Below are 25197 nucleotides of genomic sequence, written 5' to 3'. Positions count from 1 at the left end.
CTTTGATTACTTGTCTTGAGGGAATCCAGCTGCCATATTATGAGTGGCCCTGTTGAGAAACCTCCAGGGCAAAATATTGAAAGTCTGCCAACAGCCATGTGAGTAAAGCAGATCTTCTACCACCTTGTGAGAAACCTTGATTCAGAGGCACACAGCTAAGCCATACCCAGATTCCTGACCCACAAAAATTGTATGATAGTAAGTGTTTGTTGTTTTAAGATGCTAAAATTGGGAGTAATTTGTTAAGCAGCTACCGATAAATAATATACCAGGTGATTCCAATGTGCCATAAAGGTCAGAAACAATCGAACTAGGCAAATAAGTATTTTCAGGGAATTAGGCTCTTCTTGAGTCTACAGGGAAATCTTGAGAAAAAACTATATCAGAGAGATTGTACAGCCAGAGAGGCAAAGGTGCTAAACTATCAGACCCTCTCTATCAGTCAGTAATTCACAGGGGCTGTCTGGAAGGAGGAGTAGGAAAACCTCCTTAGCTTCCCCAAGTAAGCCCTTCTCAGCAGGTTAAGACTCTAGAAAGCTGCAGGTGTCAGGGGTTAGCAGCCAACAAGCAGCATCTGGGGGATGTGTGCGCTCGCCTGGTAAACGGGTTCTGGTGGGGCACCAAGATCATCTCTACACAAGGTATATACTTCAGCCTTTATAAAGTGAACGTGGAAGAGATGAGGTAAGGTACTGAATGGTATATACCAACAAAAGAGATTCTGAGCAGGAGTGTCCTCATTCCTTGCGGGTGTCATCATCCACCCCAGGAATTTTCTCAGTTGCCTTTGTAACTTAGGTGCCCGCACTCATTGTTCCTTCTTTGGGGCAGACATCCTTTCCTTACTGACTTGTTCAAGAGTTAGAAATGGGGTGGAGAGTACATCTGTCTGGCCATTCTTACAGTGGTACTCCAAAGAGTCACCCATTGGATTTCCTCAGATTTCCCCTGCTCCCAGCATCTGCCATTTCTGGGCTTGGAGCATTTTTAGAAGTATACCATATCTTTTGTAGCAATGTTTACTCACACACACTTGGCTTATGATTTCCTTCTTCAATCTTAAACTCTTATCTTCCTGGGATATACTTGGTTTCTTATCCATTAAGGATTCTCCTTTTTTTTTTTTTTTTCTAGTTAGGTTATGGGTTTTCGTATTATTTTTATATCTTCATCTCAAAGGATTTAGGAATGAAGGGAGAGAGAGAAAAAAAAAAAAAAAAGGAATGAAGGGAGAGGCAATTTGTGCCCAAACCAACATCTTGAATGAAATCTCTATAAACTTTCAGCCAGCAGAAAAAATGTGTGAAAAATTTTACCCATTAAATGATATTGACTCAGCATTTTTACTTTTGAAGTTATTGTAAATCTGAAAAGGTTAATGTATTTGTTGTAAAATTTATAAAACACTACTTTGTTAAAAGGATGTTTGAAAATTGGTTTTCAAAGTCTTTCTAATAGTTTTGTACTAGGTGCTGTCTCTCCTGCTGTGGTTGTCCCTTCCATGCTCCTTTTGCAAGAACATGGATATGGCATTAATAAAGGCATCCCAACCTTACTGATAGCTGCTAGCAGTTTGGATGACATCATAGCAATCACTGGATTCAATACATGCTTGAGCATAGTCTTCTCCTCAGGTAAACAAAATACAACAACTGCCATCTCATTGCAGCTTTTTCCGGTTCTTTAAACAAGGTTTCTGGCTTTGCTTCTTTATTAACATTTATTTATTTTGACATGTAACATCTTTTTATTTTTCATAGAAAGCTCATTCTAGAGCAGGGAAGAAGTTTCAATGGATTGAGAAACCACTAACACACATGATTTTATTTTCATAACCATATATTGTAATTAATCTGATAACCCATATTATTATCATTTTTCTGTTTATGTTGGTTTGGAATTTTATCACAGTTTTCAATAGAAAATTTTAAGCAGCAATATTATTAAGTACTGCTATTTAATATATATTTCTAAAATGTGCCTTTTTGGCCATGATTATAAATAACTGGTTGCTCTGTTACTAAGACAACCTAAATATATAGAGTATGAACAACTGTGTGCCTTTTTGGTAGCGGTGGGACAAGATCTGCAGCAATTCTGAATCCCAAGGTAATATTTGGGCTTAAATGTCCAAGAAATTGTGAAAGTAAATCTTTCCACGTGTTGAAATGCTTTAATTATCTGCAATGTTTGAAATTCCATCTTCTGTATTATTGAAGCACCAAAATATTTAAGTTGAAAAGTAATATGTATAGTTTCTCTTAAAATCATAAGACATAAATAAGAAGGAAAAAAAGGAAAATATAAAAAGAAACTCTGCAACATACCCTCAGGAATAATAACTGACTCTTGATAAAAATCCAGACTTTCTCTTTCTCCCTCTCTCCCTCTCCCCCATTCTCTCTGACTTCCCTCCCAGTATTCTTATAAAATTATAAGAATCGGCCATACTTTCTTGTAACCTGAGTTGTTTTGTACTTAACTGTATATCACCAACATGTTTCTTTTCAGTAAATGTATTTCCATGACATTTTTAATGGTTGTATAGTTTTCTGTTGGCTGTATCATACTTATGTAACCTGTTGAAAACTGAAGTTGACTCCAATATTCACTATTAAAATAATGCTTGGTTGAACACCTTAGAGCCAAATAGTTGTACCTAATCTTAATATTTTCATAGTCTCAAAAGTGAAATTATTGAGATAAAAGTATAAAAGTTATAAGCTTTTTGAGATATATTACCACAATGTCATGTCCTACCAGGGTGTAAAAGCTTGCCACTTTCTCTTCACCTTCTTCAAAACTTGGTATTATTAGTCTTTTATATATTTGTTAATTTGATAGGTGAAAGGTGAGGCCTCTTAAGATGAAGTACTTTGAATACTAGTGATATTTTAAAATGTTCATGTTTAATGACCATTGGCATCCTGTTTTATAAATTGCTTTTCTTGAAATCCTTTGCTTTTATCTTATATGTGTGTTCATCTTTTGTTCTTTTGTCAAGATTCTGCATAAAGTTAGGAATGATAACCTTTTGTTTTATGTCCATTTATAATTTTTCTTTTAACTTTATCTTTTTTCACAATTCAGATTTTTCAAATTTTTTATTGTCAAATCTGACAATCTTTTCCTTCATGACTAGTATCAGTAATTCTTTTAAAAAATATTTTTTGTGTTCCTCTTCCATTGTGCCAACAATTGTGCCAAACACTGAGGATAAACAGTGAACGACAATACTAGCTTTTATTGAGTAATTGCTTGGTACTTGCTCCAAGTTCCATAGCTATTTCCACTCATTTAATAGTCACACATCAGTACTATACTCATTTTACAGAATAGGAAACCAAGGAACAGAGGTTAAGTAAGTTGCTCAAAGTCACAGATCCAAAAAGTAAGGAAGCCAAGATGCAATCTGGCAATCTGACCCCAGACCCACACTTTTAAGTACTATTCTGTACTATTAACACAGCAGAGAAGACCATGAGGCTCATGTTCTCAAGGAATTTGTATTAAACAAATAATTACAAAATGTGATGAATAGTACATAGTATAAGGTACTATGGAACATGCTATAGGAGATCAAACCTAATTTGTGGAGGACAGAAAAAGTAAAAAAAAAAAACAAAAGCAGCTACATGCTTAGAAAATCCTCTTGACTCATGACTATGTAAATGGTCACTTAAAATGTTAAGGACTTTTGGGGTGTCTGGGTGGCTTAGTCGGTTAAGTGTCTGCCTTCAGCTCAAGTCATGATCCCAGAGTCCTGGGATTGAGGCCCTCTCCCCGCCGCTCAGCCGGGAGTCTGCTTCTCCCTCTGCCCTTCCCCCTCTCCTGCTCTCTCTCTCTCTCAAATAAATAAAATATTTTTTTTTAAATGTTAAGGACTTTCAAGGTTTTATTTTTTACATTAGCTCTTCAATACATCTACATTTTGGAATATGGTAGATACGGAGACCTAACCCTATCTTCTGGGTCAGTTGGCCTTTTTGTCATTATATAATATCCTTCTTTATCTCTTGTGACTTAATTGTATTTGACTTAAATTCTATTTTGTCTGATATAAGTATGACCACCCTGCTGTCTTTTGGTTATCATTTGCATGGAATATCTTTTTCTATCCCTATATTTATAAAAATGTAAAGTGATCATTTCAATCACATATAAAAATTCTAATCCTTTACATCTCGCCCTCTTCACTTTGTTATCCATGTCACAAATTATATCTTTTTATGTTGTATATCTACTAATACAGTCTTTTTTAAAAGATTTTATTTATTTATTTGTCAGAGAGAGAGCACAAAGCAGGGGGAGCAGCAGGCAGAGGGAGAGGGAGAAGCAGACTCCCCGCTGAGCCGGGAGCCCAATGTGGGACTCGATCCCAGGATCCTGGGATCATGACCTGAGCCGAAGGCAGATGTTTATGACTGAGTCACCCAGGCATCCCCATTAATACAGTCTTATAGTTATTTTTATGTCTTTAACTTAAATTCTATAATAGAATTGAAAGTGATTTACTCACCACCATTACAGTATTAGAGGATTCTGAATTCATCTATGTATTTACCTTTACCAAAGATTTATATTTTTGTGCTTTTGTGTTGCTAACATCCTTTTACTTCTACTTGAAGGATTCCCTTTAACACTTCTTGTAAGGCAGGTGCAGTAGTAATGAACTCCTTCAGCTTTTGTTTATCTGGGTAAATCTTAATTTTTCCTTCATTCTGAAAGATAATCTTGTAGAATAGTATTCTTCGTTGGCAGTTTTTTGCCTTTCAACTTTGAATATACCATCACACCCCCTTCTGGTCTGTAAGGTTTCTGCTCTGAAATCCTCTGATAATTTTATAGGAGCTTTCTTGTACATGATGAATCATTTTTCTCTTGCTGCAACTTCTTAATTGGTTTGTGGAGTCCCATTAAGGCTTTTGGACTCTATATTGTTGTTAAGTTAATGCCTCTTTGAGGGATCAAGGTTCTGGGGCTTCCCATTCTACCATCTTGCTGTTGTCATCCTGCATTTCTGTTATTTTTTCATGGAAAAACATTTCTAAAATATATATATTTACACATCTCATTGAGCTAAAATACCCATAGCATAACAACTTTTTTTGTGACATAGATCTTTTTTAAAAATTTTTACTCTAACCTACAGATATGGGCACATAAAATATGTTGGAAACTCAATTGACTGCTGACTCAAATATTCCTAGTGTTGATCCTGGAGTAAATCTTTTTTTTTCTGTTGTTGTTAAATTTTTCTTTTTATGTTTAAGTCATTTCTTTCTTTGTATAACAGTATATCAGAGAAGAAACATCACCAGACTTGTGAGGTGCCAGAGGTGCTCCTTTGTCCAAACTCTGTCCATTCTTCCACCTCACCTGGTCTTTTAGGTTGTGTTTATAAGGGAACACACAGTGGCTTATTACTTCCTTGTTTTCTGGCTATATTTTCAATGAACTTTTCTGAATTGTGTGTATTTATTAAATTACTTGAGAGTACATACTTAATTTATCAAATAGATCATTATGTTTTCAAGTATATGAATATCAAAGGCCCATTTTTGCATATTTGTTCTAGAAGATATGTGCTTTTCTCTATGAACCACCTAGATTTGATCTTCTGATATGTTAAGTATGTGAAAATATTACTCTATGAGATGTTTCCCTTATTGTGTGCCCTTACAGGTGGTATACTTAATAATGTCCTTGCGTCTTTTCGGGATGTACTTATTGGCGCGCTGGCAGGAGCTGTTTTGGGAATTTTTGTTCAGTATTTTCCAAGTGGAGATCAGGTAAATAAAAAATTACTATTTTTTAGAAGTGTAGTATTAGACATTTCTTTCAAAAATTTGAACTTCTGGAAGATCCATGAACTATTAAATGTAATATTTAATTCTCTTTCCCCAAAATAGCCCCTAGTGCTACTCTCTGCTTAAAATGGAGCACAGTTGTGATTGATACAGGCCAATGGCTTTGACTGAAGTCTCTGCTTCCTGATTTGGCAAATAAGAGTATCAGAAAAGTGTACTTAACCCAGAGTACCTTCTCCATTCCACCCCAGCCCTTTATTCATTACATTTCCTATTGACCACTGACAATTTTCCCTAATCTTTTTTCCCTCAAATTTTCCCTTGAAACATTTTTGGGGAAATAGATTGCCATTTATCTCTGAATATTTTCTGACTTCAATTTACTCCCACTGCCTTTGACTAAGGCAACACTATTAAACTCAACCCTTTCCTTCCCTAAAGGATATGCCATTACTCTTGAATTTCTGTGACTTGCATCTTAATTTCTCTGTAACAGCTGTCTCAGCTAAAGAGATAGTCAAAACTTTAATTTTTAAGAATTCATTGGATATGGGGTGCCTGGGTAGCTCAGTCGTTGAGCGTCTGCCTTTGGCTTGGGTCATGATCTCAGGGTCCTGGGATCGAGCCCTACATTGGGCTCCCTGCTCAGCGGGAAGCCTGCTTCTCCCTCTCCCACTCCCCCTGCTTGTGTTCCTGCTCTCGCTATCTCTGTCTCTATCAAATAAATAAATAAAATCTTAAAAAAAAAACTCATTAGATATGTTATAGGAACTATAGTTTATATGGGTCTCTTTCCTTCCTTCTTCACTTATAGCTAAAGTACTATAGCCATTTTACTGACATTAGTATCAGAGATGTGGCAGAATATAAAACTTAATAATTGCAAAATTTTTCACTCGGTACCAAGTTTGCTAAAATTTTTGGTGAGGAAGTAAGTAAAAATTTTAGACACTATTTAATATAACATATAGAGACATGATACCAAAGGGTCAATAATAAGTGGTAGAAGATATAAATATTGTATTATATATTAAATGTAAATTAATTTCCAAATATCTATCTAATTCTAGACAAAACTGCCACTGAAGAGAGCTTTCCTTATTTTGAGTATGTGTGTTACTGCTGTCTTGGGAAGCCATCATATTGGTTTACATGCAGCTGGAGGATTATGCACATTAGCATTAACTTTTGTTGCAGGGATAAATTGGTCCACAGAAAAGGTGAATATTGTTAATACATAATTTTTGTAAGATAAAATAACTATTTTTTTTACATCTATAATAAACATTTAGGAAATCTCTTTGTTCTAGTTGGAAGATGTTCCAGAAATTTGTGTCTTCAAGGATGTATATAAATCAATCAAGGAAATAAAATATTTAGGAAAAGGACCTGGAAATACACTAAAATGAAATCAGAATTGAGCTAACACATCAGGCTGCTTTCTTTTTCCAAAGTTTTATGCAATATGATTATAGAACTTTTATTGATTTATTTTATTCATTAAAATTTGAGTTGTACAGTTAATCCATGAAAAATGCTCATAAAAGATTAGAACAATACAGAAGGCCCACATATAGAACAAAATGTAAAAGACTCCTTTTCCTCTACCACTCCCAATATCAGACCCCCCCTTCCCAGAATCAGTCATCTCCTTTAATCAGTTCTCCATTTGTAGACATTTAGGTTCTTTCCATTTTTGTTATTATAGTGCTGCTATGAGCAATCCTGTTCATGTGTCTTTTTACAAATGTACAAGTGCTTCTGTAAAATAGATTCCTAGAAATGTAATTGCTGAATTTAGAAATGGAATGTTTCTATTTTGAGGGATACTGCAAAATTATCCCTTCAAAGATTTTAAACAATCTGATGGGTAAGAAATGATACAACATTATTATTCTTTGTTTACATTTCTCTGATTAGTAGTGCAATAAATTTCTCTTCAAATATTCTTAACTACCTATTCATATTCTTTGCCCATTTTTTAATTGATTGATTTGCTTTTTTGTTCCCAATTTATAGTTTCTCAATATGTTAGTGCTACCAATCCTTTGTTATGTATATATTGCATATAATTTTTGCTTATTTTCAACTTTGTTTATGATGTCTTTTATATTGCAGTAAAACTACCTATAGTTAAAGCTGACCATTATTCTTTTTTTGTTTTGGATTCTGTATGTTGTTTAAGAAGGATATCTTCACCCAAGATTATAAGATTGTAATCATGTCTTCTATAGTATCATCTAATACTTTGGTAGTTTCTGTTTGTTTTATTTTTGCATTTAGTTCTTTAATTCATCTGGAATTTATTTTTGTAAATGCTGTGAGATAAGGATATGTGTGTGTGTTCATAAACATGTATATATAAGTTCATTGCTGGAATCTATTTAATCCTACCTATTTAGTCCTGGGCCAATACCACTCTATTTTAAATTACTGTAGTTTTATGTCTCAAAACCTAATGTGGAAGATTCCCTCTCATTGTACTTATTTTTAAAGTATTTCTTGACTATCCCTGCACAAATTCTTTCTTAGATAAATTTTAAAGTCAGCTTGAGAATTTCCCAATCCAAAAATTATGTTAGTGTTTTGTTTAGTATTCCAATAAAATCATAATTGTAAAAGAAATTAAATGGTCAATAATAAATTATAATTAAATAAAATGAAAACTACTAAAATTCTTTTTTATATATGATAAAAGAAATCAAACAGTAAAGAATATATTTTAAAAATTAAAAGTAACAGGGGCACCTGGGTGTCTCAGTCGGTTAAGTGTCTGCCTTCAGCTCAGGTCATGATCTCAGGGTCCTGGGATGGAGCCCGGGTCTGGCTCCCTGCTCAGCAGGGAGGGGGAGTCTCTTCTCTCTCTCCCTCTGTACCCACCTCTGCCCCCACCAGCTCATGCTCTCTCTCTCTCTCTCTCAAATGAATAAATAAAATCTTTATTAAAAAAATTTAAAGTAACAAATAGGATGTGTCACCATGAAGAAAGAGTAATACTGTTTTTTCTTTTTTTCCTTTTTTAAACCTTACTTTTATAAATCAGAAAACCCAGTCATAAGGGAAATAGTTACAAACATAGTTTATACCCCAAAGGATATCACAGTTTTATGTGACTTCTTTAAAAAAAGATAAGCCCAGACTGAAACTAAAATCTCTTCATCCAAATTCCTTGAGAAGAGCCAGAGTTCTATTATATCAATAGGGGACTTTGTTGTAACCACTTAATTGGGGAAGTAGCCCTGGGAGAGGTCCTTTCTCAAAAAGGAAAGCCAGGCAAGCAACCAAGTTAGAAATCTATATATGTTTTTGGTTTGGTTTCAAGGAAAAAATAACACTGAAGTTTTCAACATGGGCCCTTTGGAAGCAGGCCTGACAGATTACTGACATTTTTTGCCTGTAGCTTAGGACATATCTAGATTCACTTTCATGGGATTGGATTCCAAGATAATTGTCAGTGGAGGTCTTCTCAACTCCCTTTTAAGAGCTGAAATGGTGGCATAATATTGAGTATGTGCTCATGAGGCATGATGTAGTTCTAGTTCTGTCTCTGTTCAATTACCTTATTAAAAAAAGCTAGAATTCTTACTGAACCATTAAAACATGTCTGAAACTACAAAGACCTTATTTGTTCCATGACAAAATTATGAAATAATATTGTTATTGAGGGGCACCTGAGTGGCTCAGTCGTTAAGTGTCTGCCTTCGGCTCAGGTCATGATCCCAGGGTCCTGGAATCAAGCCCCACACTGGGCTCCCTGCTCAGTGGAAAGCCTGCTTCTCCCTCTCCCACTCCCCCTGCTTGCGTTCCTTCTCTTGCTGTGTCTCTCTCTGTCAAATAAATAAAAAAAACTTTAAAAAAAATAATATTTTTATTGAATACCTTTGTAGAATTTTTTTTCTGGTTTCAAGGAGCATTTATTTCTATTTTACTTCTTTTTTTAAAGTTTTTAATTTAATTCCAGTTAGTTAACATGCAATTGTTATATTTGTTTCAGGTGTACAATAAAGTGTTCCAACACTTCCATACACTATCCAGTTATCATCACAGCAAGTGCACTCCCTAATCCCCTTCACTTATTTCACCCTTCCCCCCACCTACTTCCCCTCTTGTAACCATCAGTTTGTTCTCCATAATTAAGAACCTATTTCTTGGTTTCTCTCTCTCTGTTTTTTCCTCTTTGCTCATTTGTTTCTTAAATTCCACATATGAGTGAAATCGTATGGTATTTGTCCTTCTTTGATTTATTTCACTTAGCATTATACTCTCTGACCCTATCTATGTTGTTGCAAATCACAAGATTTCATTCTTTTTATGGTTGAATAATATTCCATTGTGCATATGTGTGTGTGTGTGTGTGTGTGTATACACATACATGTTCTTCATCCATTCATCAATCAATGGACACTTGGGCTGCTTCCATGTTTTGGCTATTGTAAATAATTCTGCTATAAGATTTGATGATTTTTTTAACCAAATTCTACTTAAGTGTTTGAGTAAAAGAACCTAATCAGTTTTTTTTTCTGTTCTATCAGAACCTACTCAATTTTTAAGCTTTAACATTTCTTCTACAAATAAAATATCTTAAGTTCATTAAAGGTTGAGAGACTTTAATTTTTAAAGTGCAATTATTTTTAAGTGTCACAACAACTAAACACAATAACTAAAAATATATTATTCTTTTCTACAGGTTAAAGTCCAAAGAATTATTAAAACTACATGGTATATTTTTCAACCCCTTCTTTTTGGCTTGGTTGGATCAGAAGTATCTGTTGCATCTCTTCAATCAAATGCTATTGGTAAAGGGCGCCTGGGTGGCTCAGTCGTTAAGCGGCTGCCTTCAGCTCAGGTCATGATCCCAGGGTCCTGGGATCGAGTCCCACATCGGGCTCCCTGCTCAGCGGGAAGCCTGCTTCTCCCTCTCCCACTCCCCCTGCTTGTGTTCCTGCTCTCGCTGTCTCTCTCTCTGTCAAATAAATAAATAAAATCTTTTTTAAAAAATGCTATTGGTAAGAATAATTACAGGCACAAAAAATATAAGATTTGAAAATATTTAAGAAAACTATGAATAATTTTTATTTTATTTACAATATGTCTTGAATGCTATAAGAACCTTCTTCAGAAACTCATGTTGATACAGTTAGTAACATACATTTGCTCTTCTGTTACCCTGTATGCCCTTTGTTACCAAAGACAGCTCTGAATGCCTTCCCTGAGTGATCTGAGGAAAATGTGGATTGGAATTCTTTTCTGACAGAAAATATTACATGCCATCAGCACCTTTTGAATACTTTCATTTATAGTGAAAGTTCAAAGTCTATTAGCTCAGAATTAAATAAATGTAATCTATCTTATCTTTCATGGTACCTCCACCATCAGATAATCTCTTGTACTTTTTCTAGGTATAAAGAACCACTTCTTCCCAAATATTTTGTTGTTTATGTTTGTTTTTATCTGTTGTAGGCATTTGTGTTGCTACTATGAGTCTGGCACTATTGGTTCGAATTTCTTTTACATTTCTATTGATGTGTTTTGCTGGCTTTAGTTTTAAGGAGAAAATATTTATTGCTTTATCATGGATGCCCAAAGCTACAGTCCAGGTAAGAACATATTAAGTCATTTTAATAATTTTTAATGTTGATGATTTTTTAAAATTCCAAATGAATGTTACTTTAATTACAAAATGTAGGCTACTAGCCTTACTTTTAAAATACTTGATCATAACTACTCATTGAAAACAATGTAATCTTTTAAAATCTCAGTTTTAAAAGCAATTCTTCTGAAGTTAAAAAGTGTACTTTTAATGACAAATACTTCCTAAACTTCTGAAACTTTTTTTTCTGTTGTCCCAAAATATAAAATAAGAATATATCTGGACACTGGAATGTTTACATTTTGCTGAATATTATAGGGATAAATGTAATGATTTTATAGTAGAGACACATTAATTCTTTTAAAAATATATCTTTCCTACCCTTGCCACCCACTCCAACATACATGAATGCATGTGTATTATTTTTAATTATGCATTTAATTTATATGATTTTAATTAATGACTAAATCTCCTCACCAGACTATCTGGGAAAGACAGGAACAGTGTCTGCTTTCTTTCATTATTCCTCCCCTAGTACTTAATACAGTGCCTGGCACGCAGGAAGTACACAGTTAGTAAGCATTGCATTTCTACAAGAATGAATGATGAATGAATGAATGAATGAATGAATGGGGAGACCTTGTGGTTTTGCCCTCTGATTCAACGATATTCTGCTCCTACAAAGAGGTATTACTACTTATTGTTAGACTTTTTAACCTGGCAGCATAATGTCTTGATTTCCAGAGATTCTTTTTTCCATTGTTATTCCAAAACAGAAGTTTGTGAGTTCTTGTGCAACAAAATTCTCTATGTGTCAGGATTAAAAAAGCAGGTCCATGGGACCAGCCTGGGTGTTTTGCCTATAACATTAGGCAAGTTACTTCGTAATCTCTCATGTCCACTTTGTAGATTCCAAACCTCTTGTCAGTTTTACTGGACACACTGCCTCCCAAGTAGGAAGAATAAGGAGAAGATAAGCAACAAAATCCTAGAGAACCATTAGAAACCTTAGTATTTTGTCTTTTCTTATTACAGCCAAGAACCTTATAGTCCATGGTAAAGGTAAATAAGCAAAACCCTGCTTCAGCTAGAACTCCTGAAGTTCTGAGAGTAATGTGAGCACTCAAAAAAGATATTTAAACAGGAGAAAGCTGAGATGATAAAAATACGAAATCGGCCCCAAAATGAGTGCACAATGATTTGTCACTATTTCACTTTTCATCCAGATATATTTGCTAGGGAGAACATAGAATTGATGAGTAATTCATGAAAATTCCTCAGCACTTTAAGTCTTGTCTCTTTTCTGATGGCTTACTACTAGGTTTTGTTTGTTTTAACAGGGCCATTAACTTTTATCATGTATTAACTATTTAATATTTTTCTTTATGTCTCATCTTTTTACCCCCTACATGCAGGCTGTATTAGGTCCTCTGGCTCTAGAAACAGCAAGAAGCAGCGCACCCCACTTGGAACCATATTCAAAAGATGTGATGACAGTAGCATTTTTAGCCATCTTGATTACAGCTCCAAATGGAGCTCTAATTATTGGCATACTGGGACCCAAAGTACTTACACGCCATGATCCAAACAAAGTCGATGTAGAATTGACAAAATTAGAACTTCATTAAAAAGTTTATTTGCCATCACCTGCCTGCTTCTTTTAATAAATTATCTTACATGAGAGAAAAATTAAAACACACAAATACATGGAGATTGTACATAGAACCAAGGATTTAATAAATATGTGATTTCATTACAGAGCTTTCCTATGATTTTTTATTCCAAGGTTAATTTAATAAAATAGTATTTATGTATTTTAAGAATAAAGTAAATCTGTAAGTACTCTAGGAAAGTTTAAATAATCCATCAGGCTGAATCTGCTGTCATATTACAAACTCGGTGTAATAAAAAATTAAATGAACCCAATGACAGAAAGGTAAGATAGTCTAAGCCTCCAGACAGGAGAAGTAGAACCCACCATCAGTTTAGTAATTCGGTTAAAAAGATCACCAGAAAGGAAAAAAATGCCAGGAATAAGTGGGTCAACAAAATGGATTTCAAATTCTGTTTTTAGTGACTATCTGAATGAATGGTATGTTAAATAAAAGAACCAAAATTAGACTTATTTACTTCTGCAGTACCCTTAAAATGACAAGTTTAATAGCTTTTAAATGAAACATTATGTGTAGTATTTATTTGTAGATATAAAATTAAATCACAAATGGAAATAAACCATGATTTTTCAATGAGTATAAAATAAAGAATTAAAGTCAGCCTGCAGAAATGAAAGATGAATAGACTTGTCCATGTGAGCTTTTCTTTTCCTTAGTAATACAGAATCTCCTTTCAATTCTGACTGATGAAATCTGCTATGCTTATATAGAACCAATCACAAGCAAAATGCAGTTTCCGTTTATGTCAAGATTATTTTAGGAGCGCCTGGGTGGCTCAGTCCTTAAGCGTCTGCCTTCGGCTCAGGTCATGATCCCAGGGGCCTGGGATCGAGTCGCACATCAGGTTCCCTGCTCGGCGTGAAGCCTTCTTCTCCCTCTCCCACTCCCCCTGCTTGTGTTCCCTCTCGCTGTGTCTCTCTCTGTCAAATAAATAAATAAAATCTTTAAAAAAAAAGATTATTTTTAAAGTTGGAAGGGTCATGTAAAAGCTTCTCAAATAGCCTTAGTGGATGGCTTCTTAGAAATCATTCAGACTTCTTTGGCAAAAGCCAAATGCAGGAACTAAACATTACTTGGTTTCTCTCTTCCCTCTTCTATGTAAGTAAAATACTAAAATAGCACAGAATGTGAACTTTACACATAAATTTGCAAAGTGAAACAACTATAAGGCAACCAAAACTATATATATACATATATATATGTATATTCCTGTTAAGACTGGGACCTTCCACAAAATAGAACAGTAAAACTGTCAAAAGTTCATACACACCTGGATAACTCTGGAGGAGATAAAATAGCTGCTGTTCTAGTAGCATTTTCTTCTACATTTTTACAACTCAGCATAGATCTTATGCCTCATTTTCAACTATTTTAATTCTAGTACTAAAATTCTAAAAATTTAAAGTTCTAAAACACTCCAGTGTTTTGACTAATATTTAAATCATGAAGGTAAATCATTTTTACTAAGTAAATGAGAATATATTTACATTCACAAGATAGGATTTTACATTTACAAGAGAATTAGATTTTAAAATAGAAAGTTGATCTTAATAAAAGATAAAGGTACAGCAAATCATTTTCAGAATGAGGAACTATGTTTTTTTAATTAAGGGGGAAATTGTCATTTTTTTGTGATTTATAGATTGTTTCTTAAGTATTAAATTTAATATTTATATGTTCATAAGACCAAAACACTCTACTTTTTAAAAGTAGTGTTGCAGGCATTCGAGTAATTTGAATTTTAAATTTTCAATATAAAAACTTTTATAAAAATTACCTTTATTAGGAGCATGTGCACCCCAATGTTCATAGCAGCAATGTCCACAATAGTCAAACTGTGGAAGGAGCTGAGATGCCCTTCAACAGATGAATGGATAAAGAAGATGTGGTCCATATATACAATGGAATATTACTCAGCCATCAGAAAGGATGAATACCCACCATTTGCATCGACATGGATGGAACTGGAGGGGATTATGCTAAGTGAAGTAAGTCAAGTAGAGAAAGACAATTATCATATGTGGAACATAATAGAGCGGAGGACCACGGGGGAAGGGAGGGAAAACTGAATGGGAAGAAATCAGAGAGGGAGACAAACCATGAGAGACTCTGGAAACTGGGGGTTACAGAAGGGAAGAAGGTCAGGGGATGGGGTAACCAGGTGATGGGTATTAAAGAGGGCACTTGCTGTGATAAGCAGTGGGTGTTCTATGCAACTAATGAATCGTTGAACACTACATCAAGAACTAATGATGTTCTATATGCTGGCTAATTGAACATAATTAAAAAAATTACCTTCATTAATGTCATTTTAAAATTACAACCAGTTAACCATGTGTACAGTATTCAAGTGTTCATAGTATTTAAACAATACAAGAACACTGTTCCTTATAAATTTATCAAGTATGTCTTTGTTTACTCATTAATATTTTGTCACTAAGGAATTTTTATTACAACAAGAATTTTATAATTCAAATTACGTTTCCTTGCTCAGTATTCAATTCTGTTATTTAAAACAAATGACATTCTGAGCTATTCCACAGTAAAGAATTATAAAATTAAAAGAATGCTTTAAATTTTTGTACTTTGCTGAAAACTGTTTTTCCCAGGATTTATAAAACATTAGTTTTTATAGGCTTGTCTCTTTTCTGATGGCCTTGTGTGTGTGTGTGTGTGTGTGTTTAAATTAGGAAGTAGTCTAGACCTAGCATTTGCTCAGTACACAAGGTTCAAAGTTTCTTTTCCTCTTTTGCATCTATTTTATATTTAGCAATTTTCCCCCATAATATGTAAGCTTTTTGGTGTTTAGATATTTTTCTTTGGTGAAGCATGTGTTTCTATTCATGGTCCCTGATCAATTTTAAGCAGTTGGAACTCCAAGGACATTGTTAATTGCTTCCTGGGAAGCCTTTTTAGTTTGGTGGGCTCATAGTACACCAATGCTTCAGCAACCTTAGATCAGAGAGACTGGAGATTCAAGCCTATGGAGAGGTTCTGGATTCTCCAACAACACATTGGCGATTTTTACCAGCAACAGTAGGGTGCATGGCTTGACTAAAAGGAAGCATTCCCCCAAATTTGTTTTGTATTTGAGGAGGAGCAGATGCCAACATGGAAGTAGTTACAGGCTCCTGACCTTGTACATTCACAGCAGGCTGCTGCATGGTAACCTGTGGCTTCACATTAAGACGTTGTTGAGGATTGCAAACTCCTACAGCATATTTATACTGTGGAAGAACACTGACGGCAGGAATAGCTACCACAGCAGCTGCTGCAGTGGTGGACCCACTGTGTTGTGTTAGCAACACACTGTTGACATGACTCGTGAAACCTATAAAGAAACTGGACTCACTATTCAATGGTAGTCTAGGAGCAGCTGGGCAGACAGTACCAGGCATAGTTGGAATGGGACCCTGGACAGCCCAGCAAGGACTTGGTCTTAGTTGCGCCATTTGGTGAGGAGGATAGTATGCAGCGTGGTTCTGAGTCTACAGGATAGCTGCCGGGAAGTAACCTGAAGGACGTGTATCCAGGTACTGTAGTCGTTCCCAGCTGGTGATTACGTTGAATACTAGCTGTTATATCATCACCAGAGCCAGAAGTCCCCTGTATTCCGTCAACTTATGATTTTTTTAAATATGCAGTGTGTTTCAGCCCAGCACAACTGATTTTTTGATTCTCAAATTGTCCCAGATATGGTCCTTGGGTATCCTTCACAATTGATTCTGTACTCTTTAGACATGATGCCATAGTGTTTGAAAGCTTTCTTCCTTTCAGTCATAACAAGCTGTCCCAGATTCAAATGCATTTTCCCTACTCCAGACCGGGAATCAGCTAGTCTCCAAAAGACTGGTATCTTTCCATGAAAATGGGTATGTTAAAACCAAAATCTGAAGGTTAGGAATGCTCACTATGGCTGGAGAATCATTGCATCTAGATCTTGTCAGTAAACATTGCTAAAAAATACAAGTTTTAGAAACCATAAAATACATGTTATAAAATAAAAAGTGTTGTTTTTACTATTACTATTACTGGTGATTTTAGAATATAATTCATAGCACAGATTATATGTAGTCAAAATCCCTTCAGTGCTGATTAATGAGGAGAAAAAGTAAATGTTATATAAAACCATGCAGTTATAGGACACAAATTCTATAAGATAACTAAATATTTTTTTAAAAGTTTCCTAAGTTATCATAGTTTTTAATCACTTAAAAATAAAACTATGGGGCACCTGGGTGGCTCAGTCGTTAAGTGTCTGCCTTTGGCTCAGGTCGTGATCTCAGGGTCCTGGGATCAAGCCCCACATCGGGCTCTCTGCTCAGCAGAGAGCCTGCTTCTCTCTCTCCCACTCCCCCTGCTTGTGTTCCCTCTCTCGCTGTGTCTCTCTCTGTTAAATAAATAAAATCTTAAAAAAAATAAAACTGGAAAACATGACATCGAGTTGCTATTTCTAATTCAAATGTAACATCATAGGGCTTTTACCTTTATCTTTTTTCTCTTACACTGAATATCTTGGTTCCTAATATTATTAATGTGGTATTAGCTTTATTTTATAATATTCAAAAATTTCAAAATAGCAATACCAATATTATTACTTATAATTACTGAATTAAGTTTAAGATATTTTGCAGTTGTTTTTGTCCTTAGACTTATCTCACCAAAGATGTCCACTAAAAGTACTAAATTCTAAAGCCCCTTGAAATTATATATATATAATTACATATATAGTTATACTATATAATATATATACTTTGATGTACAGATTTATTTATTTCTATTTGCTTTCAGTTCTAAGAATTGCTTTTAAACAAGATATATGCATAATTTTGGATATGTAAAACATATAGTTTAAAAGTTTTATATATTTTCAAACTTTGGGATTTTTCTAATCTGATAAATGAGAGATAGCTTTGCAGTGAAATTTTAAATTTCTTTGACTGTGAGTGAGTGGGCATCTTTTTCATTGGTTTAAAGGTCATTTGCCTTTCTTTTTCTGTAAACTATCTGTTCATGTCCTTTGTGATTTTTGGTATTTCTCTTTTCTATTTTAAAAAGCTCTTTACATGGAAGAGAATAGTCAATTGTCTGTGATGTAAATTACAAATATTTTCTTCAGTTTTTCTTTTGTCTTTTGATTTTGCTAGTTGTGCTTCTTTTGTTAAGCAAAAGAGTTTTCTGTTCATATAGTTGAATATATGAATCTTTTCCTTTATGCTACTAGATATTGATTCATGGTTAGAAAGGAATTCACTCATTTTTCCCTTAGCACTTGTATAGTTTCATTTCTCACTGTTACTTCTCTAATGCATTTAGAATTTATTCTGTTATGTGATCTGAGGTATGGATTCAACGTTATCTTTTGCCAAATGATTATCCAGTTATCTGATCCTGGATCAGTTTGGTAGAGATGCCGAAACAAAGTACCACAAACTGGGTGGTTTAAAACAACAAAAATTTATTTTCTCATAGTTCTGGAAACTAGGAAGTCCAAAATCAAGGTGTCAGCAGAGCCATGTCCCCTCCAAAGCCTCCATGGGAAGATAGATACTTCCTTGCCTCTTCCAAGCATTCTCTGGCTTGTAGATTATCACTCCAGTCTCTGCCTCTGTCTTTGCATGCCTTTCTCCTGGTGTGTCTCTGCATCATCCTCCCTTTGTGCATATCTGTTTCTGTGTCCAAATTTCCCTTTCTTAGGTTGTTAGTCATATTGGATTAGGGGCTCAGCCTACTCCAGTATAGCTTCAGCCTAACTTAACTAATTACATCTGCAATGATGCTATTTCCAAATAATTCTGACTTATTGAGGATTAGGACTTCAACATATCTTTTGGGGGAACACAATTCAACCTGTAATAAGTAGTAGTTATTAAAATAACTATCCTTTTCCCTCTGTGATTCAAGATGTCTTCTGTATTGCATATTAAATTTCCATATATACTTGAGTCTATTTCTGGAGTTTTATTTTATTCCACTGATTTATCTATTCACCTACTAATACCAGAATATTTTTCTTAAATGTTTATTTGAAAGAGAGAGAGAGAGTGGGAGGAGGAGCTGAGGGTGAGGGAGAGAATCTCAAGCAGACTCCCCACTAAGCGTGAAGCTCAACAATTCGGGGTTCAATCCCTCTACCCTGAGATCATGACCTGAGCTGAAATCAAGAGTTGGATGCCTGACTGAGCCATCCATTGTTACAGAATATTTTAGTTTTAGTAGCTTTATGTTATCTTTTAATATCTGGTAGAGCTAACTACCCTCAATGCTCCTTTTCCCCTAGGACTTTCCTTGTTTATTTATTTTAAAATTAACTGTTTAAATACAAAACATAATTCTTGCATATTACTCTGCCTGCATCTTGAGAACAGTATAGCAACGTGTGGTAAAGTATCCAATCCAACATTCACTGCACAAGGAGAGACACAGAAGGAAAGTATGGATCAGGGAACATCAATACTTTTCATAAAAGAATTGAATAGACTGTGTTTAAGTGACTTTCTTTGTTTAAGGGAAGGAATGACTACTGTATTTAATATCCTTGCTACTACATTAATTTATATTGTACATTATACTCCCATGGTGAGAGTATTCTTAATGTCCTATTATTTTTAATAAAAGCAATTATTTTTGTTGTGCTTGTTCATAGGAGTTATTGTCTGTTGGAATGTACACATAAGAATTACTTCATGGTGGGGCACCTGGATGGGTCAGTCGGTTAAGCATCTGCCTTCAGCTCAGATCATGATCCCAGGTTTCTGGGATCAAGTCCCACATCGGGCTCCCTGCTCAGTGGGGAGCCTGCTTCTCCCTCTCCCTCTGCCCCTCCCCCCTGCTTGTGCGCTCAGTCTCTCTCTCTCTCCCTCTCTCTCAAATAAATAAATAAATAAAATCTTAAAAAAAAAAAAAGAATTACTTCATGGTGTAGGAATCTCTAGGTTTTAGATAACCATTTGTATCATTGTATTAAAGAATAATCTTCTATTAGTAAGCTAGTTACAGGTTTAAAGCATTGTTCCCCCATGCTGTTTGTTTGTATGTTGGGCAGAGGACTTTAGAATTACAGAATACAGGAGCAGGAAGACACTTGGTGATCATTTAATCTAACCTGCCTCATCTACATGAGAAAACTGAAACCCAGATATATTATTACTGGCCAGTGTCCCATCTGGGCCTCAAATCCACCTCTCTCAGCTAGCTCTCTGAATATCAGGGGTCACATTGACCACATCATCATTATTTCCTCTGCTCTTACCAACAGACTTCCAACAGTTCCATTCTGTATCAGTTCATCTCAAGTTTTTTTATTTTCTGGGGCGCCTGAGTGGCTCAGTTGGTTAGGCATCTGCCTTCAGCTCAGGTCATGATCCCAAAGTCCTGGGATCGAGCCCCACGCCAGGCTCCCTGTTCAGCAGGGAGTCTGCTTCTCCCTCTCTCTTGCCCCTCCCCCATAACTTGTGCTCTCTCTCTCACTTGCTCTCTCTCAAATAAATATATAAAATCTTTTTTTTTAATTTTCTTTTTTCTTTCACTGACAACATATTACTTAAAATATTACTGGCAATAGTTCACATCAATTTCAATGAAGTAGTTTTGGATGTGTACTGCCCCCAGGGAGGTAGTGTAATTTGGGCTACACAGTTCCTTTTGTCTGAAAGCAATTCTTAAGGAGGGTCTTGGTTGTGATCCCTCAACAGACAACACTCAAAGCAGTCAGGGGAATGAGTGCCTCGGTCCTGAAAGAAGGACATTGGCTACACATCACCACCCCTTGTGCCATTTGGATCTTTGGATCTATTGTTCCATATAATTTCACTCCCATCTAGGAAAAGCTCCTCCAGGATTCTTTTCTTTTGCTGGGGAAATTTATGAAAGGAACATTAATGGAATGAACTATAGCCCCTTACCTCTGCAGCTGGTCTTGCACCCTCAATTGATTATCTCCCTCCTCTACTATCCACATACTATGTGTTCTACATTTCTCTTACCCTCAGCTCGCACTTCTGCTGGTCTCTGTCACTTATCTGGCAGGGTGATCCAGATCATCATCCTTGAGTGGTCTTAGCCCAGGTCATTATTCCTCCTCTACTGAACAAAGAATGTCATGCTCAGCCACGGTGCTGCACTTGTCTACTTCAATTGTGCCATCAAAACTGAACAAAAGATTACCTAAAGATCCCCCAGTGGATCACTTGGAATGTGCCAACCATATTCCTCTCTCCTTCCATTTTGTAACAGGATTGAGAGAGATAAGAAGCAAAAATTTCCCAAGCGGGTCATTGTGAATGATGGTAAATGTACCACTCTCTCTTCTACCCTTGATCCTCTGTCTGCTGGAGACATGGGACCATATAATGGTCATTGATCTAGAGTGTATGCTAGCGTGCCCTACGTGTAGCTTCAAAGGGCGTCTAAAACTTTTTCTATCACTCCATCAGTTTGGCAGGTTCTGGCTGTAATGATTTTATGATTTTTGCTGGATCACTCATTCACACTGTCATGTGTCCACTGCTGCAACTACTGTGCTATAAAGTGTCTTCCTTGGTCCAATGCAATGATGACCAGGATTCTATGTTTGTGGGTCAAACATTCTGTTAGCCCTTGGATAGTGGTACTGTTTGAGGCCATATGAGCAGGAAAGCAAGCCCATACTCAGAATAAGTCTCAGTTCCAGTCAAGATAATTGCTCTCTTTCCTAAATGGGAAGGATTCAATATATTGAACTTGCCACCATGTGACTAAATGGTCTTCTTGAAGGATAGTGCCATATTGAGGCCTCAGGGTTGTTCTCTGTTACTGGCAGGTTGGACATTCAGCAGCAGCAGTAGCTACATCAGCCTTGGTCAGAAGGAACTTCTGCTGTTTGGGCTTCTTTATAGCTTCCATCCCTGCCACCACATTTATGCACAATTGTGCCAGTACTTAGGTGGCCAGTGGAAGAAGCTGGCTGACATCAATTGACTGAATCATTTTGTTGCCTTGGTTGCTGGTAGATACCCTCTGTAAGAGTTAATATGTGATACAAAGATCTTCATATCTTATCTATTTCCATAGTTTCATCCATATGCCTCTTTCCCAGATTTCTTTGTCTTCAATTTTCCAAGTTTTTTCCTTCCAACCCCTGACCTATCAACCAAGCCATCTGGCTATGAATATATGAGTACATTCTTACTCTGGGCCACCTCTCTATACATGCAAAATGAATAACAAGGTACACAGTCCAAAGTTCTGACTACTGGGAGGATGTTATTTTTTGATACCTTACCAGAGCTGAAGTAGGCAGCCATACAATTTTGGCTTGCATCCACATCTTGAGCTGAACTTTCAATAAACCAAGTTTAACAAACTTTTTCCTCCCTAAGCAATATGGGAATAGTTGCAAGCTGAGGGAGAGAAACTAGTGAAATAGTTTTTGATGACGTGAGGACCTGGGCCACCTGCTCATACTGTTTACTTGTGCCCTGTAGTACTTCTCTTGCCTGATCCTTGATGTGCTACTTCCATCGTATGATGGTTTGCTATGGGGCCAAGTTGTCCTTATGAACTCGGTAGTCTAACAAAACCAAGCTCATTATGAGAAGTTCTAGTCACATGGTCACTCAATACCCATTGCCAGGTGAATCCAGTATTATTAAGATGTATAATTATACTATACAATATGATGTATAATTATGAGCAGCTGGCATGGCCTTGCTAGAGAACCCCATAGGACTATGTTGTGATTCCTCCTATTGCAGTTTGCCGTACACTCCACATGGTGTCTTTCCCACTGTATGTATCTTTAATGTCTGGATTGAGTCTGCTGGATTGTATGGCCCAAGTGGTAGGGCTGCTTGTACTGTGGCGTGGACCTGCTGCAGAGCCCTTTCCTACTCTAAGCTCCTGTCAAAGCTGGCAGCCTTCTGTGTCCCTCCACAAATGTGTAAGAGCAGTACTCCTAAGTTTGGACTATGCTACTGCCAGAACCCAAAGAGACCTATGAGACACTGTGCTTCCTTCTTCATGGTGGGAATACAAGATGCAATAGTTTGTCCTTTATTTAAAACCTACCGCAGACCACTGGACCCTTAAAATTTCTATTGATGTGGTAGGTCCCTTCATCTTCAAAGGGTTTTCTTTTACTCTCAGGGTTGCGTGTGTCTCAGATGTCCAACATACTCGCCATTTCTTATTCACCCAGTCTGATTTAACTGATCCAGATAATGAACAGAATGTCCAGACAGTCCAGGTCTCTTTGGACTGTATTATGACAGAGCGTAGAAAAGCTAACATAGAATTTAGACAAGACTGTAAATGTATGTTGTTGTCCTTCTCATGAATGTAAATTGCTCTGGTAAATGTCCCTTAAAGTACTGCTTCAGGTATATAGCACACCTATTGGTCTATAATCTTTTCCTCTTCATCCAATTTTAAATATGTTCTAATTTTAGTATAATTACTTCCTAGGTCCATAAATTATTTGGGATTTTGTTTTTAATTTCTAAAATTTATGTATCTCTTTTGGATCACCTATTTATTTATTTATTTATCTATTTATTTATTTATTTTTAAATTTATGAGAGAGAGAGGAGGAGCAGAGGGAGAAGGAGAAGCAGGCTCCCTGTTGAGCAAGAAGCCCGACGCAGGACTCGATCCCAGGACCCTGGGATCATGGCCTGAGCCAAAGGCAGATGCTTAATTGATGGAGCCACCCAGGCACCCCTGGAAAACCGTTTTGTTTTTGATTTCTAATACTAGTGCTTTGTTGTCTATACATGAATTTTAAAATGTGATAACTTGACCATAGAATTGAGGGTCCATATCTGGGCTCTCTGTTCTGTTCCATTGGTCTATATGTCTGTTTCTGTGCCAGTACCATGCTGTCTTGGTGATCACAGCTTTGTAATATAGCTTGAAATCGGGCAATGTGACGCCTCCAGCTTTGTTTTTCTTTTTCAACATTTCCTTGGCGATTCGGGGTCTTTTCTGATTCCATACAAATTTTAGGATTGTTTGTTGCAGCACTTTGAAAAATGTTATTGGAATTTCGATCAGGATGGCATTGAAGGTATAGATTGCTCTGGGTAGCATAGACATTTTAACAATGTTTATTCTTCCGATCCGTGAGCATGGAATATTTTTCCATCTTTTTGTGTCTTCTGCAATTTCTTTCATGAGTGTTCCATAGTTCCTAGAGTGTAGATCCTTTACCTCTTTGGTCAGGTTTATTCCGAGGTATCTTATGGTTTTTGGTGCTATTGTAAATGGAATCGTTTCTCTAATTTCCCTTTCTACAGTTGCATTGTTAGTGTTTAAGAAAGCAACTGGTTTCTGTGCATTGATTTTGTATCCTGCCACATTACTGAATTGTTGTATGAGTTCTAGTAATTTGGGGGTGGAGTCTTTTGGGTTTTCCACATAAAGTATCCTGTCATCTGCGAAAAGAGAGAGTTTGACTTCTTCTTTGCCAATTTGAATACATTTTATTTCTTTTTGTTGTCTGATTGCCGTTGCTAGGACTTCTAGTACTATGTTGAACAATAGTGGCGAGAGCGGGCATCCTAGATGTGTTCCTGATCTTAAGGGCAAGGCTCTCAGCTTTTCCCCATTGAGGATGATATTCGCTGTGGATTTTTCATAGATGGATTTTATGAACTTGAGGAATGTTCCCTCTCTCCCTATACTCTGGAGAGTTTTAATCAGGAAAGGATGCTGTATTTTGTCAAATGCTTTTTCTGCATCAATTGAGAGGACCATATAGTTCTTCTCTCTCCTCTTATTAATGAATGTGTTCTATCACATTGATTGATTTGTGAATGTTGAACCACCCTTGCATCCCTTGACTCTATGGTCAAATAATATTCGACAAAAGCAGGAAAAAATATGCAATGGAAAAAAGACCGTCTCTTCAATAAATGGTGCTGGGAAAATTGGACAGCCACATGCAGAAGAATGAAATTCGACCATTCTCTAACACCATACACAAAGATAAACTCAAAATGGATGAAAGACCTCAATGTGAGACAGGAGTCCATCAAAATCCTAGAGGAGAACATAGGCAATAACCTCTTTGACATCGGCCACAGCAACTTCTTTCAAAACACGTCTCCAAGGCAAAGGAAACAAAAGGGAAAATGAACTTTTGGGA

At 36.1% G+C, this 25197-nt stretch overlaps 1 protein-coding gene and 1 pseudogene across 26 annotated transcripts in view; one reads left to right on the top strand and one right to left on the bottom strand.

Moving 5' to 3' along the window:
- The window catches only part of SLC9B1 (solute carrier family 9 member B1), a 131644-nt gene that overhangs the window by 57959 nt on the left and 48488 nt on the right, over positions 1-25197 (top strand). For 22 of the 26 annotated variants that reach the window (XM_064584896.1, XM_064584884.1, XM_064584885.1 and 19 more), the window contains 6 exons: positions 1459-1634; positions 5686-5792; positions 6881-7030; positions 10498-10606; positions 11271-11407; positions 12816-13046. In XM_064584896.1, coding sequence (XP_064440966.1) covers positions 1459-1634; positions 5686-5792; positions 6881-7030; positions 10498-10606; positions 11271-11407; positions 12816-13028 — 892 coding nt within the window. In that variant the 3' untranslated portion in view covers positions 13029-13046. Of the gene's footprint in view, positions 1-1458; positions 1635-5685; positions 5793-6880; positions 7031-10497; positions 10607-11270; positions 11408-12815; positions 13047-14859; positions 15062-25197 lie in introns of those variants that run through there. The other 4 variants (XR_010409487.1, XR_010409486.1, XM_064584894.1 and 1 more) reach the window with 3 other exon arrangements.
- Positions 15060-21956, bottom strand: LOC123848884 (polyadenylate-binding protein 1-like; annotated as a pseudogene).

This window comes from Mirounga angustirostris, unplaced genomic scaffold (genome assembly GCF_029215605.1).
Source record: "Mirounga angustirostris isolate CCGP_5_RB_7025 unplaced genomic scaffold, mMirAng1.0.hap1 SCAF_2, whole genome shotgun sequence".
Taxonomy (NCBI): domain Eukaryota; kingdom Metazoa; phylum Chordata; class Mammalia; order Carnivora; family Phocidae; genus Mirounga; species Mirounga angustirostris.
The sequence above is the reverse complement of the archived record's forward strand: the minus strand, read 5'-3'. Positions and strand labels throughout refer to the sequence as shown.